Raw genomic sequence first — 15,128 nt, 5'->3', positions numbered from 1 at the left:
TATTGAAAGGAAAAAGCTCATCAGGAGTGGCGCATAGTGCGTCTGCGCAGAAACGCTGTCTCAGCATTTTGCCAGAGCTTTCTCACGCACTTTTACAGAAAGATCTGAACTATGCATGAACTCTGAAGAAGTGCGACGAAGTCAAAAAAAAAAAAGGAGACACCACCTGTAGATTCAACGTTTCTGATGAGTTTTCAGTATATTTGCGTAGTCATACTATGCTCTGAAAGTCTGTGGTAGGGCTTCCTTGTAGGCGACAAAACGCCTGCCTGTCTCGCGCCTTCAAATGCGCCTTCTATTAAAATAGAAGTGAAAATCATCTCAAGCTCCCACTTCAACTTGAATGGAAAGTTTTACCGAAAAAAAAGTAAGCCATATATCCTTTTTCATATTTTAACAATAACAAGCACGTGCTTCGTATACTGTTCGAGGAATTTCGCCGCCGACCGGGTCACGACTCATGACAATCTTCCCGATAGTGCATTGAAGATGAAAATTGCGAATGCCGTCGACTATGAAAATCAGTGAAATTGTCTTTTCTTTCATGAGCTATTCAAATTTCTTCATCTAACTAAATACAATAAAAAATCATCGGTAATGATTGACTGGAAAATGCGTAAATATATGAGCACTTGGGGAGTTGGAGAAGAACCGGTAATATTCAACAGGAAATGCTTGGGGAATGGCAAAAAAAATATGTGGAGAGAAAAAATAATTAAGGCAAAGTGGTACCAGAAAATCGGGTTGGTGAAGGGAAAACTGTTGGGATAAGGACGTATTTCGATAGGAACACTATTCAGCAAGTGTATCGAGAAAATCAATAAAAGCCAGGGTGAGGGGGTGAAATTAGGATAAACAGTACTTTGAATGAGTTGATTCAATTAAATGTGCAGGCGTGTCGAGGGAAAGTGTCGATGGAAGAAGTACATGAAGCTCTGCAATATTCAAGTTTTAATTACAAAACAAATATATCGATTTTTCCCACCTGTCACATCCTAGTCGTCCAAACAAATGCGCTTGACGCGCTGAGCAATCGACAAACTCTCATTGTCCGAAGCACATGGCTGAGCACGTTTCCTCTCCTTGAAAACACGCATCTCAACTACAGGGCTTTGCTTCTTGATAGCTGACTTCCCACGCTTGATCTTCTCCTTCTTCTCGGCAGGCTTGACACGTTTGAGCATGTCCTGAGGCTTGACGAGCTTGGGAGTATTGAGCTCCTTCTCCCTTCTTGCCATTGCCGCTTGGTTCTTGATGATTCTCATCACGTCCTCGTGGAATGTGATTCGCCTGACATAGCTAGTTAATAATTGGAATAAATGAAGGACTTGGCAGTTTTACTTTGGGCCCATAACTGTTAAAGAAAATCAATACTTTGCCAGCTAATACTTTTTCACTAAATCCAATAGCAACTCAAACTCACAAAAGCTCGACGGTCTCTGGCAGGTAGAGGTCGATGGCATCCGCGACTTTCTTCTTCAATTCACCATCGGAAATGTCGTCATTAGCCGGAAGCTGGCGGAGCTCCTTGAAGAGCAATCTTGGGACGGTCTTGAACATCGGATCCCGCTGCAACACTCGTCCCTTCTCAGCAGCCACCATCAGGTTGAAGGAAGGCATCCAGCAGCTGATGCTGAATTGGACGAAGAACTCTTCTTGTGATGAGAGCATACTGACTGTAACCTGGAAGAAAAATGGTTTGAGAACAAAAAAAATACGTACAGTACAATGTTTGAAAATTTGAGAGAAAAAAAATCAATTATTTCAAATTTTCTTAAAAAATACCATCTCTGGGCAGCATGAGCAAAAGATCACAAATCGAATTAAACGGTATCATCAAAAAGGACATAATGTCAGGCGGCCCATGGAAATATTAATTTTCACAAAATGGGCTTTCTATAGATATTTCTAAGCTCTAAAAGTAAAGTACCTAGCCAGACAAAAAGGATAATAAAATCTTGGCGCATTTGGGTTGTTTTTTAGAAAGCAAAGTGATGAGAAGGATTCAATTGGCTGGGAAAATTACGCTTAAAATTTAGAAAAAATTGCGGGCTCGGCGTGCAGAAATCGACAATTTATGACGGCAGAAAATTATGAGCATAGGCAGTTTCTAAGAAATAAAAACAGAAAAATACTAAAGTAAAAGGTGAATCACTCGAAAACTAGTGTAATTTCAGCAGATAAGAAAAACTGTCACGTTACCGGACGATAAAAAAAAGATAAATGAGAGTGAGCGGACCAAAAATGGAATAATCAAAACACAGTTGTAAACGAGAGAAACAAAATGAATGCCAGATTTTCTGCAGAGAAACAAAAACACAAAAATGAGGAAAATTGGAACTTTTTCAGTGATCGTTTACGCTGACTCATGGGAAAAATGAAAAGAAAATGGGGGCACTGCTATACCATCTTGCAATTTCATCCCTGAACTCCATTTGCATATGATAAATATTGAGAAAAAAAATGATTATCGTGTGTAAGAATGTACGGTGCAGCATTAAAAAGTGAATGATTTATTATTAAAAAAATTAAAAATTACATGGAAAAACTACGGTAGTTTTTTTATTGAGTGCTCAATTGAATTATTGTTAGAATGATTCAATTTCAATTATTAAGAACTCAACAATCTTTCGGCTTGTGAAAAGACTACAGTTATTGCTTGAATTTCTGTTAGGGGTCCAAATAAGTTTCGGGCTAAAATTCTTGAATCTTTTCGTTGTGTCTATGGTCTATAATCTACAAATCTATGATCTTTCATTTGACGGCAGTGAACAATCATTGTCAAATCAGTAATGTTAGAAAATTGTCTCAGGATATAGATTTTTTTTTGGAATAAAAGTTCTGAGAAATTATTGAAAATAGATATCTACATAGATCAAATTAATAGTTTCGGTATTGTAACAAATGGGCAAAGAGACACAATTTTTGGCCATCCCTGGTGGACCCCTTTGAAGTCACTTACTAGGCTCATATTGTATATGTGTCTGGCATAAAACATTTTTGAAAAAATCACACTACTGGGAAACGAACCCATGACGTTCAGAATAGTGAACACGATTTTGTTCCCGGTTTGGTGTTTGAAATATTTATTAATATAATCTGTTTTTCTTGATTTTGCAAGATCTACATAAGAATTTGACAAAAAACTGACAATGAGGAATTTCATTTCATCGACGATAATTCAAATTCTAATTTTAATCCATTTGCAATGTTAAAAAATGCTTTTATTTCAAATTTTTTTTTGGAACATATTTGTTGATAAAAAAAGAGAATAAATCAAAAATTTAAAAAAAAAGGATAAAATTAAGAATAAAATCGAAGGATGTCAATATGCAGAAGTTGGATGTAGAGTTGGAGATCTAGAAACGTCGTCTTCTTGCATTCATGCTGAAAATTTTACATTTTATCACATTTAATATAAAATAATCGGTCTAAACTTACATTCTTTCATATTCAACTTCAACGTCATACAGTATTATGCTGTCCATCGCCGCATACTCGATCTGAGCTCGATGACCCCCCCAATTTGACATCGTCTCACTTTTGTCAAAATCACACACATGCGATCTGTCTACAGGGTTTTATATCTGTTTCCACAAATGTCTTTAATGGTTCTGATATTGGCGTTTTATCAATTTCAGAGACGTTCAATAATCAATATACCGTATTTTCTCTATTAGTCTTGCAGCCTCTATTAGTCTTGTACCCCTAGAGGTCAATCGAAAATTAGTCTTGCAGCCTCTATTTGTATTGCAGTCTCTAATAGTCTTGCACCCTTCTCTTTGCCTGACCAGCAATACTTTGCGGAAACGTCAGAAAATTTGTCATTTGTTGGGTAAATTGAACTTAACGTTTTTTAAAATAATTGATAAAATATTGGAAAAGTATGTATTTTTCCTTGTTTAAACGGTATTAAGTTAAGTTTTCTACAAAATATTGGCCACTTTCCAAAGTTATTGGACAATCGAAAATTAGTCTTGCAGCCTCTAATAGTATTGCACCCCTACGGGTCAATTGAAAATTAGTCTTGCATGTAAGACTAATAGAAAAAATACGGAACCCAATTTTTTGATGATGAGGTGGAATGCATTGAACTCTTTGACGACAGTTTCCAGAAAAACAAAAGTTTCTTGAGACGTATCACGGCCCGCGGTCATGATCGTACGTAGTTAAACGAATCCGCGGATCACGAAAAGCTCCAGAGTTCTCACATGGCGGTAGCACGGTGAACATGATGTCTTCCTTCACTTGTGTGAATCTTGATCCGTAGTGGAAAATAGTTGTCTATAGACCTTATTCTCCAACTGTCACACATAAAACTCCAACAGATTTAGCGCCCAGGGTGCGGGTCCGCGTCTTACACCAAATGGCAAACTGATTTTTCCAACGGGGAGAAACACATGTAAAACTTCAGCACGAGTAGAAGTTGGTGATTTTGCCCAACTTATTTTTCTATTAGCTAGCATAACAAATTTCGTGAGTGTTGCATGTTTTTGCATAGTTTTGCTTCTGTAAATGTTGAAACTGCTTTTTTCTGTAGTGTTTTGTGCATTTTGGAACCTCAAAATCGATTCATATATTATTCGGCAAAAGAAAAACAATATTCATTCGAATCCAGCTTGGAATGGACGATTTTTTCTAACTAGCTAGTTTCCGTTTTCACAAATAATTTCAATAGGGATTCTCAGTTACATCTCGGGTCATTGATATGATAGTCACATAATTTTTCACGTTTGTCAAGTGCCAAACTAGACTGCTCTCTTTGAAAAATAGTAGACATTCAACGAGTCTGTATTTGAATATAATTTATCAACTTTAAAACAAAAATTATTGGAATTTTTTCTCAACACCCAATTTTGATGTTGCGGATAACTTGAAACATCTAAACTAATATACAACGGCCGGATGCCAGCTGTACTACCTAATTTTAGAGTAGAGAGTGTAGAAAACAAAATTTGCAACATTTTTCAAGTTGAAAGTATTGTGATAACTATCATAGTTTTAGGTAGTCTTCCAGCAGATCATCACTATACCGAATTCATTTCAAATTCTATATAATTTTTTCAGACCTATTAACCAACTTCATTAACTTCATTAACTCAGATTCGATTTTGATAACGGTCATAAAAACTTCTTTCAAAACTCTAAGCTGTGCCGTTCCATTTTTTTAAAACTCACTCTCATGAAAACTACAAAATCAATATAATTTTTATGTCTGAAATTGTTTCATATTCTACTGTTTTTTGTACCTCAATTCATAATCATTCCAGTTTCAACAATTCTTTTCTTCCAATATTTCCTTCATTTTATTTTGTATTTATTGATTTTGTGTTCACAGTATGGTTAACAAAAATATAATAAGTTGGGTGCAATATACAAATTATTTCTATGATCCAAGTTTAACTAATAAGTTGATCATAAACACATAGTTCTACACACTGATCTAGGATCCTCTTTGTTGCTTGCGTGAAGTTTCTCGGGAAACTCGGCCAAATGATCCACAGCTCTCATAACGACACTTATGTCACCGCTGACTTTCTGGAAACTTTTTCGTGAATTAACTACACACTAGAACAAATTAAAAAAGAAACAATAATGAATCGCTTGAAATATTCAGGTATGTCAAATGAATATTCAGAACTTCAGAACTTCAAATAGAGCATTTTTGAAAAGTAGATTAAAACCTAGAGAGCTTAACTTTGAGAATCCAGGTTCGAATGTAATTATTTTGAACTTTAATTGTTTTCTTTCTCAAAAAGTTTAAGAAAATTGAGACAAAGGAATTGTATAAAACACTTATCAAAAATACAATACATAACATAATTAAAATTTAAAATTTTTATCCTCGTGTCCTAGAATCTACCTAGTTAAATTTTAAAGCATTTTCGACTATTTTTCTGACTGAAAATGCTCAATGTTAACGGATTTTTCCCGTTTTTCTTTTGCAATAATTGGGTGTTTGAGTACAAATACTACATTTTAAGACAATTTCCCCATTGACTATACCTCTTCTTTAATTATGTCATTTTTGACATTTTTCGGGTTTTCTGTTTTTTTTTATGAAAGTTTTTTTCACGAACAAATGTTTGAAAAATTGAAAAAAAACGGCGTTTCTAATCACACATTTGAAAAAAAAACAAATAAATAATGTCAGAAAACGCAAAAATGTCAAAAATAAATTCATTAATTTGCGCGAATATTCAAATTTAATAAAAAATTTTAACAGTTATATTTGGGTCATAGAGTTCAGAGTTCATTTTCTATCATTCTAAGCAATTTTTCTCTACTTCAGTTTTGGAAAATTGGTAAGATCTACTTTAATTTAAAAAGTTCTCAAATAATTTTTCAAAGTTTCTACTCATTCTTGTATATACTCCGAATATAATGTTAAAACTCACAATTGCATGTTTGTAAATCATATAGGTCGGTCTGATTTTCTCATAATACGCGTGCTCGGCACTTTTGAAATCTCCAGAAGCTCTACATATCGGAACAATTTTCAAGCAGTATTCACATTTCATGTAGTCGTTTGCCGAATCTGGACGGGAAGAGTTTACAAAAGGCAGGAGAAGAAGAAGAAGGATGACGAATTTCATTTTTTTTTTCTAACGAGAATAACGAAACGAGACATATTTTTATAGTCAAATATTTTCTATACACATCGAATTGAAAGCACTTGCATTTTCCTTTTTGGTTTGATTCTGCATAACACAATAGGAAAATAAGAACAAAAGAAGAAAAAAAAAGAAGAAAAAAAACAAAAAAGAAAAGAGATAAATTTTCAAATTACTTCCAGCTCCATTGTTTGACCAGTTCCACTTTGTCAAATTGGTTACAAACATGCGGCAAATTGCCGACCCTGCATTTTTCGAAAATGCTGATGAAATGGAGGTCGTTCGGCGGTCTGGGTGAAGACGAGACGAGATTCCTTATCGAGAGGACCATCTGAGCCGAAATTGATGGGAAGCTCGTCAAACAGTATTTGGATCTCCGAATCGAAAAAAAATAATTCTATGCAGGACTAACGAACGATGCAGACATCTAAGCAATATGGTGAGTTTTTTTTCCCAGAAATAATCTTACAATTTTTTTAAAATATTTATTTTACATTAGAAAAAAAAAATTACAGATCGTCGAGCTCTCATCATTTGTACTCTGTCAAAGTATTACAATTTATTTTCTGACTACATTTTTTAATAAAAACTTGTAAATATTTTTTTTGTATGTGATTTTATCTTAATTTCGGGCGAACCTTGTGCGAGATTTTCGGCAACCAGCAATTGCCGAAGTTGCCGGACCCAAAAATTTTCGACAACCGGCAACTTTTCGGCAACCAGGTTTCAAAGTTTTTTGTTGAAATTATATTTTTGAGTGTTTTGGCAAAAAATATGATCGTTTTTTTTGTTTACAGTGAAATTTTACAGGCTCTCTGAATGCTTTTTGAGCTACAAAATGTTTGGCATTGATATAGTTGCCGAAGTTGCCGAAAAAAAGTTCGGCAATTGCCGAAGTTGCCGAATCCTAAAATTTTCGGCAACCGGCAACTGCCCAAATTGCCGAACCCGAATTTTTTTTTGTTTTTCGTATCTTGCAGTATTTTTTTGTAAGAAAAGTGCAGAAAAATATTTCAAATTTTCAGGTTTTTTTCGACAAAAAAACAGTACAAGATGAATGAAATTTTATGAAAACGTGGATATATGATTTTGGATGAAGAATGTTTAGAGTTAAAAAAAATTTAAAAAATTAGACATGGAAAATTAATAATAAATTTTGAAATTGTAATATTTTCATAATTTTCGGTGAAATTTTGTTTCAGGAGTGAACTAATAGATTAAATTGAATGTCTACTCGACTAATTTTAACTATCTCTCAACATTTGAGAAAAGTTAACCGGTGGCTGAACAACTCCCCATCAGTTTTCCCCACCCTTGCATTTCTTCTAAAATCATTTCTGTCGAAAATTTTAAAGTATTAAATTTATTTTATTCACAAAAAATACACGAATTAATAGACATAATCGTCTTCAATATCTCCATGTTCGAACAAGCCAAATGGAGTGTGCTCGCCATTTTCATTAAAATCGCTCTTGTCCTGTACTGGCTGAAGAGTTTTCTCCTCGAGCATTGTGGTTATGGAACTCAAGAATGTTGCTCCACGAACCATCCGCATCCGCTCGGTTACAATCTGCTCTTTGATGCCCACTTGATGATTTTCCATCTGGAAAATTTTAATTTTTCAATCGAGTGTGTGAATTTTTGAAACTTACAAGATTGAGCATTGTGTGATAATTCACACGTTGAGAGGTCACGTGGTTGAGTGTGAGTCCTTTCGCCTTAACAATGATCGTGTGTGGTGGATTCCGGGTTTTTCATCAAAATCGGGATGTTTGAGATGGGAAGAATATTCTACAGCCAGTACGTCTCCGGCAACTTTGTGAATCAGACGTCTAATGAGAATGTCAAACACAAATCAGTGTCAATAGCTCGACATCTTTCAGCTGTATTCTCACATCTTCGATATTGACTTGACATAATATTATCATATACCAGCAAGTGTCTTTGCAAAAAATCGAGCTCCTCGAGCTCGAGCTCCGCAACAGTTTTCTGAAAAGGACAATTGGTTAGGACTTGTTTCTCAAAATCAACACATACGTGAACCGTTGGAAATTATTATATTTGAATGAAAGGGGGAATTGCAATTATTACTACATATTACAAAACGTATATTTGAAAGTTTGAATTTAGCGGTTTCCGAGCCCACGCGTGTTCGACCTCTACAACGTCACTCAGTACGGTGAGATTGCCAGATACACACGAGACGGTATCTCCTTTTGATGAGTTATTTAACGTTGCGATGCGACCGGTGGTATGTAATCTATATAGGTGTATTTTCGAAAATAGTAAGTATGTAATAGTTTGAATCAACTGTGATTGGAAAATGCGCTCTTGTGGAGTTTTCTCTGAAATTATTTCAGTACTATGATTCAGTACTATGCCCAAGTTTGAGATTTTCAGACTTTGTCATTTGTATTTTCAGATTTGCTGCAAAATTTCATTACTATGTGGAAAAAAAAGTTTGAGAGTTTCAGACAAGTTTCAGATTTTTTCCGGATTTCCAGACAAATTTCAGACACTGTATACATCACATACACCCTTTTGATCTTGCCGACACACAGCTTTAGAAAAATAAACTTACTTACAATTCCAAATCAAGAAATTTGGTGAAGAGATCCGTAGATAATATAGAAAGAAAATAGGAGAAAATTCGAGGCCGTCCCACAGACAGCCAACAAAACAATGGAAATGAATAGACATCGTTTCCAGTCTCGCAATGCACAGTTTAATCGATATCTAGCCACGCTTATTTTCCGGCTACATACACGTCATCACATCGTCAACCTTCAGAGACGTACCGCCCCGCCAATGTGGCAGCCTAGTGAGTAAAATGGGAAGAGGCGATGTGAAACAATTCTATTTATTGTTTGGGTATTATGGAGTCTCCGATAAATTTGATAGAGAAAGTAATGAAATTAATGACCTCATATGTAGTTATATACAGGGTGGCCCATAATTATGCGGACCGAGTTGCTCTCACGAATAGATGTTTTTGTCATGCCTGATAAATTTTAAGTTATTGTTTTATTTGTTCTTTGATAGCTGACATATTTTCCTATTAGTTGATTTGAAAACAATTTAATTTTTTAAACTTTGCAATCTAGGCAGAGTCGGCAAACTAGCATCATCTCCCACACTGACGACTTTTTGGCACGCAACCTATTTTTGAGTCTGGAAGTTTCGAAACCGATTTTTCTACAGTAAAGCATACATTTTGGATGCAAAGAATATATTTTCATAAATGTTGAAATATATTGAATTTGTTTTATATAATTCCAGCTCCTATGGGGGTGATTGTTGGACAGTAACTAAATCTGATTGTACAAGGGGCTCAGTAGCCAATGACAGATTTCGGTACATCTAATAGTAAGTCATAAAATTAGATAAACACACAATTTTTTCCAAAAGGGGAAAAAAGTATTAGCAGAATTTTATGACTTTTTATCAAAACATTAACTTTTTACATAACTGATAACATTTATGAAATTTATTGCAAAACGGAGTCTCAGAGAAAAGTCAATCAAAATATGATTGCAAGAGTTATCATAGTTGCAACAGTACTTAGAAATGACAAAATTGAAGGAAAACACCTATGAGTTGCGTCAAACATTGTTCGGAATGTCAGCAGGCCTGTAGCATTGCACAAGCGGATGCTTTGAGGGTTTGAAATCATATTTTGTTCCTTAGAATATTGTGGAATAAACTATGTGTTGTTATCATATTTTTTAATGTTCAAATGAGATTTTATGAGCACGACTTGCGGTCCGCATAATTATGGGCCACCTTGTTTATATCTTTGTTTCACAGAGTCTGTCATAATTATGTTGGCAATATATATAATAATAATAATAATAATAATTTATTATAAACGTTTGAAAAAGTCACAAAGACTTCCGGTTCAACCTAATACAAACATGCAATTGTGAGTTTTAGGATTAAATTTTGAGATTCTACAATAATGTGTTGAAGCTTTGAAAAATCAGTTGGAATTTTTTTTTCATAGTTTGCCCTAGAATATTCAGTATACAAAACAAGATTCCAGACAGTCAGCAGTGATATAAGTGTTGTCATGAGATCATTTCGCCGAGGTTGCCAAGAAACTTCATAAAAGCAACAAAGAGGATCCCAGAACAGTGTGTAGAACTATTTGTTTATGAGTTACATTTTAATTAAATTTTGGAACATGCATAAATAATTTGTTGTACATATGTAATCGGGAAAATAAATCACTCAAATAAAAATAAGTTTAATTTAAGCACGAAATTCATGAATTTACAATTTTATTTTTAGAAAAATAGCAGGGGCCTAACTTTCCTCTTTCTTTTCTTATTTCTGAATGAAAAATAACAGTGTCTAAGGATTTATTTGCAAGAAGGGCATTAACACATTTGCAAAATTAAAATTGAGAGAAAATACTAATTAAATGAAGGTATGCTTATATAACATCTCCTTCGATTTTAGACGTGGACTGAAGCCTGAAATATATGGAACTGATTAAAATTTTTAGAAATTTTAATCTAAAAAAAAATTATTAGGTCAGTCAATAAGTTTTGTCGTTTTTTCTCAGTTTTGATTTTTTCTTAGATTTTTTTTTGTGGTTATATAGAAGACTGTTAGTAATGACAAGCCCAACAATATCAGCCATATCAGACTACTTCCAGATATTTTAAATGTCAGAACTGTCATGACGAAAAAAAATTATTTTTTTCGATTTTTTTTATTTTTTGACGAAATGAAAAAGTTTATATGCCCTGATGTATTAGACAGATAGTTAAATGAAAATCTGCAATAACAGCTTCAAGCATGGCCTTTTGGTCTCGCCATATTCGTTTAAGTTGTCAAAAATGCTTGCAAAAATGATTTTTTAAACTTTGAAGGACGCTAACTTCCGCAATGTGCAAGATACAAAAAAGTGATCAATTACAACATTAATAAGCACATTAATTACAACATTTTAGCAGTATACCACTTGTTTCTATCTTTACCCGCTGCTCAGTTACAGTCTGTTGAAACAAGCCAAGTCCAAGTTTCAATAAACAACCTTTTTCCAGATTTTCGCCTGTAACTCTAATGCCAGTCGTTTGCCGAAGTTTTGTTCAACAGATTAAATAAGTACTTTGTAATTTTACACATTTTCGTAGTTGAAACTTTTGTCAAATCTAAGGTTTTTGGAAAAATATTAATCATCAAAGAAAAAATATGCGTAGTTGTTTAATAATGGAAAAATGCTCCAAAAGTTCTGTTTTTCTCTCCACAAAAATAAAGCTGACCAATGAAAGTATATGCAAAGTTTTAGTTAAAAGTTACTTATTCATATTCAAAAACGTGTAGGCCTTTTTCTCTGAAAATTATTTTTTCGAAATTTTTTCACGATGATTTTTGAAATTTTTCACAAATTTGGACGAGTTCGCTTGAATGTCTGATATCTTCTCCAACAATTAAAATATGACAAAAGTTTCAACTACGAAAATGTGTAAAATTAAAAAGTGATTATTTAATTTGTTAAACAAAACTTCGGCAAACGACTGGCTTTGGAGTTACAGGCGAAAATCTGGAAAAAGGTTGTTTATTGAAACTTGGACTTGGCTTGTTTCAACAGACTGTAACTGAGCAGCGGGTAAAGATAGAAACAAGTGGTATACTGCTAAAATGTTGTAATTAATGTGCTTATTAATGTTGTAATTGATCACTTTTTTGTATCTTGCACATTGCGGAAGTTAGCGTCCTTCAAAGTTTGAAAAATCATTTTTGCAAGCATTTTTGACAACTTAAGCGAATATGGCGAGACCAAAAAGTCATGCCTGAAGCTTTTATTGTAGATTTTTGTTCAACTATCTGTCAAATACATTAGGGCATATAAACTTTTCATTTCGCCAAAAAATAAAAAATAAATCGAAAAAAATATTTTTTTTTTCGTCATGACAGTTCTGACATTTAAAATATCTGGAAGTAGTCTGATATGGCTGATATTTTTGGGCTTGTCATTACTAACAGTCTTCTATATAACCACAAAAAAAAATCTAAGAAAAAATCAAAACTGAGAAAAAACGACAAAACTTATTGACTGACCTAATAGTTTTTTATGTCAAAATACCATAAATAAATGACTAACCTCACTGTGATCTGTCGCCACTCTCCGATAGTTCTTGTGAATTCTTCCAGCACTGCGTTTCTGAGCTCTATCAATTTGCCTGCTCAAGCAAATATAACATCCATAAAAAAGCATCGCCAAACCATAACTGGCGCCAAATAGAACAATAAAATACAACACAATTTGCTCACCAGAAGGAGCAGGCATGGACGTTGGCAGCTGGGATGTCGGATGATCAGCGCATTCCTCAAAACGTTCGAAGGTGAGACTATGGACGGAATAGTCGGGGAACATCGAAAGCACAAACGCGTCCTTGAGGCTACCGTCCGTATTTGTCATTTTTGTAAGCATTGAGTGGAAGCTGTTAAAATCGCACAGTTCCGAATCCTTCGAGTTGTTGTGAAATGACACAATTGTCATGTTGTCAGGTGAAAGTCTGAAAATAAAAATTAAAAAACTTTTGTCACCGTAGTTTTTCTATCACATTTTGCATGCAATTTTTCAAATACAACTCCCACCACGCAAAACTTTTTGCCACCATTTTTTGAATCTGTTGTTTTTTGGCAACTTTGGAATGTCTCACTTTTCGTTGGTTTTTTTTGAATTCTTGAATTTTCTGGATTTTCTTTTTTCTCTCTTCCTCCTTAGCTCAGACCTAAGCCCAACCTAAGCCCAAATCCAAGCCTAAGCCTAAGCCTAAACTGGAACCCTCTCAAAAATCAAAAAAAAAAAAACCGGAAAATCCTAAGCCTAAAGCTAACGCTCGCCACTGACGCCAAGTCTGAGCCAAGGCCTAAGCCTAAGCCTAAGCCTAAGCCTGAGTCTAAGCCCAAACATATGCTCAAGCATAAGCCTAAACATGAACTCTATTAGGGAGGGAAAATTTATGTTTCTATCAGTAATTTTGCGTGATAGACTAATTAAATGTATATATATATATATTTGTATATTTTTTTTAAATACCGGATAAATATATACTTTGAAATCATCAATAAACCCATAAAATACACCAAAAAATTTAATTCGTCAAGAAATTTAGAGAAAAGCCAAAAAGAATTTTTTCAAAAAAATAGGAAAACATTCAAAAGGGTGTTGCAAGTCTAATAAGGACTGAGAATTAATTTTCTTACGTATATTTTGGCCAGAGGTACACTATTGTGAGATGGGCTGGGCTCTGTCCCATCTCCCAATTTTGTGACCTTTTGAGGACTCGTGCATAATTCCTTCTTTTCCTTCTTTTCGTCGTACCTCAAAACCTCTGAAACACATCCCTGCATTTCGCTATCTCCCAATAACATTATTCCGGCGCGCTCTATTATTTGAATACCCGCGCACGTGTCTTTGTTTTTTAAATCCCAGCCCTGACGCCAATCCCCGTCTACTGTCGGCCGCTCCTTCATTGGTGGCGGCTCTCCACCTGCTGGACGTCTCGGCACCACTTGCGGCGTAGATGATATCTACTATTTGACGATTTACCGCAACAACTGTGCTACTCTGTTCATTATGACGTCAGAGGGTTTTCCCTAACTAAGCCGCCAACAAACTCATTTACAGCCAAGGGTACATACATACATACTACAGGATATACACACTATTATAAAAATAGATGTAATTCTAGATGAGATTAACAGAAAAGACTCACCGTATGTATTCAATATTCAAAATAGAAATCGATGATATATTCATTGCGTTTGCCAAAAACTCCAAAAAAATCACCCTCGTTCTTGGAAAACCGAGCATCTGTTCAACTGTTGGTCTCAGCAAAACCAGGGAGAACCGATGTTTGGGTGTCACATTTTCGCGGACATGCACTTCAAACAGGATTTCCATGTTTTTGTTATTGACCAAATATTCGGAGGTTCCAGCAACAAGCGGGATTCCGGATAACTCATTGGGCAAAGTCTGGTAGAACCAGATATCCGAACCATTGACTGAGGAGATGCCGATCGCGTGCATGGTTCGCTTCACGATAGAGTTGAAGGAAAGTTTGCAGTATTGGCCTCTGGAATAGATTTGTTTAGCAAGGAGATGAGCTTAGAACTTTTGGAATTTATGCTATGAACTATGATATTCAATTTAAACGTAGATTTAAGAGTTTTAAGGAAATTTCGAAAATCCAAGTGTCAGCTCGGAGTAGGGCTCTCATAAGCTCGCCGCAACGGCGCCTGCATGGGCCTCGCAGCATCACTCCCTCCGCATGTATCCAAATGTATAGTGCGACGCGGAACCCCGAACGTGTCGGCTGCTTCCAAAAAAAACTTATTTTCGCACTACGTTGCGTACACACACAACGGCGCGCGGCGTCGGCGTGAGGCCCGCATTTCGGGCTTCACTCAGCTGGGAGACCTAGCTCGGAGCCAATTTTTTCTGGCTTCTGGCCGATATCGCTTTTTTTTTAAATTTGAACATGTGCATTATTTGTT

At 35.1% G+C, this 15,128-nt stretch overlaps 4 protein-coding genes across 4 annotated transcripts; all 4 read right to left on the bottom strand.

Moving 5' to 3' along the window:
* Positions 1 to 837: 837 nt before the first annotated feature.
* Positions 838 to 1,689, bottom strand: Y75D11A.2 (DEK_C domain-containing protein). The gene is made up of 3 exons (NM_075919.3): positions 1,424 to 1,689; positions 986 to 1,290; positions 838 to 935 (listed from the first exon to the last, which is right to left on the bottom strand). Exons 1-2 carry the CDS (start codon positions 1,669 to 1,671, stop codon positions 996 to 998), a joined length of 543 nt encoding a protein of 180 aa, NP_508320.1. The 5' UTR covers positions 1,672 to 1,689; the 3' UTR covers positions 838 to 935; positions 986 to 995.
* A 3,600-nt stretch (positions 1,690 to 5,289) lies between these two features.
* F07G6.10 (Saposin B-type domain-containing protein) lies at positions 5,290 to 6,613 on the bottom strand. Its single transcript, NM_001129651.3, has 2 exons — positions 6,399 to 6,613; positions 5,290 to 5,538 (listed from the first exon to the last, which is right to left on the bottom strand). The coding sequence occupies exons 1-2, from the start codon at positions 6,594 to 6,596 to the stop codon at positions 5,416 to 5,418; spliced, it is 321 nt and encodes a 106-aa protein (NP_001123123.1). The 5' UTR covers positions 6,597 to 6,613; the 3' UTR covers positions 5,290 to 5,415.
* A 1,391-nt stretch (positions 6,614 to 8,004) lies between these two features.
* Positions 8,005 to 8,278, bottom strand: F07G6.12 (Transposase; the record flags this gene model as incomplete). Its single annotated transcript, NM_001374968.1, has 2 exons — positions 8,005 to 8,217; positions 8,267 to 8,278. The coding sequence occupies 2 exons, from the start codon at positions 8,276 to 8,278 to the stop codon at positions 8,005 to 8,007; spliced, it is 225 nt and encodes a 74-aa protein (NP_001362095.1).
* Positions 8,279 to 11,071: 2,793 nt separating this feature from the next.
* dgn-3 (Peptidase S72 domain-containing protein) lies at positions 11,072 to 14,661 on the bottom strand (the record flags this gene model as incomplete). Its single annotated transcript, NM_075918.3, has 3 exons — positions 11,072 to 11,089; positions 12,727 to 13,141; positions 14,348 to 14,661. The coding sequence occupies 3 exons, from the start codon at positions 14,659 to 14,661 to the stop codon at positions 11,072 to 11,074; spliced, it is 747 nt and encodes a 248-aa protein (NP_508319.3).
* Positions 14,662 to 15,128: the final 467 nt, after the last annotated feature.

Source organism: Caenorhabditis elegans, chromosome X (genome assembly GCF_000002985.6).
Source record: "Caenorhabditis elegans chromosome X".
Classification (NCBI taxonomy): Eukaryota; Metazoa; Nematoda; class Chromadorea; order Rhabditida; family Rhabditidae; genus Caenorhabditis; species Caenorhabditis elegans.
Note: the sequence above shows the minus strand (reverse complement) of the source record. Positions and strands in the feature narration are given on the sequence as shown.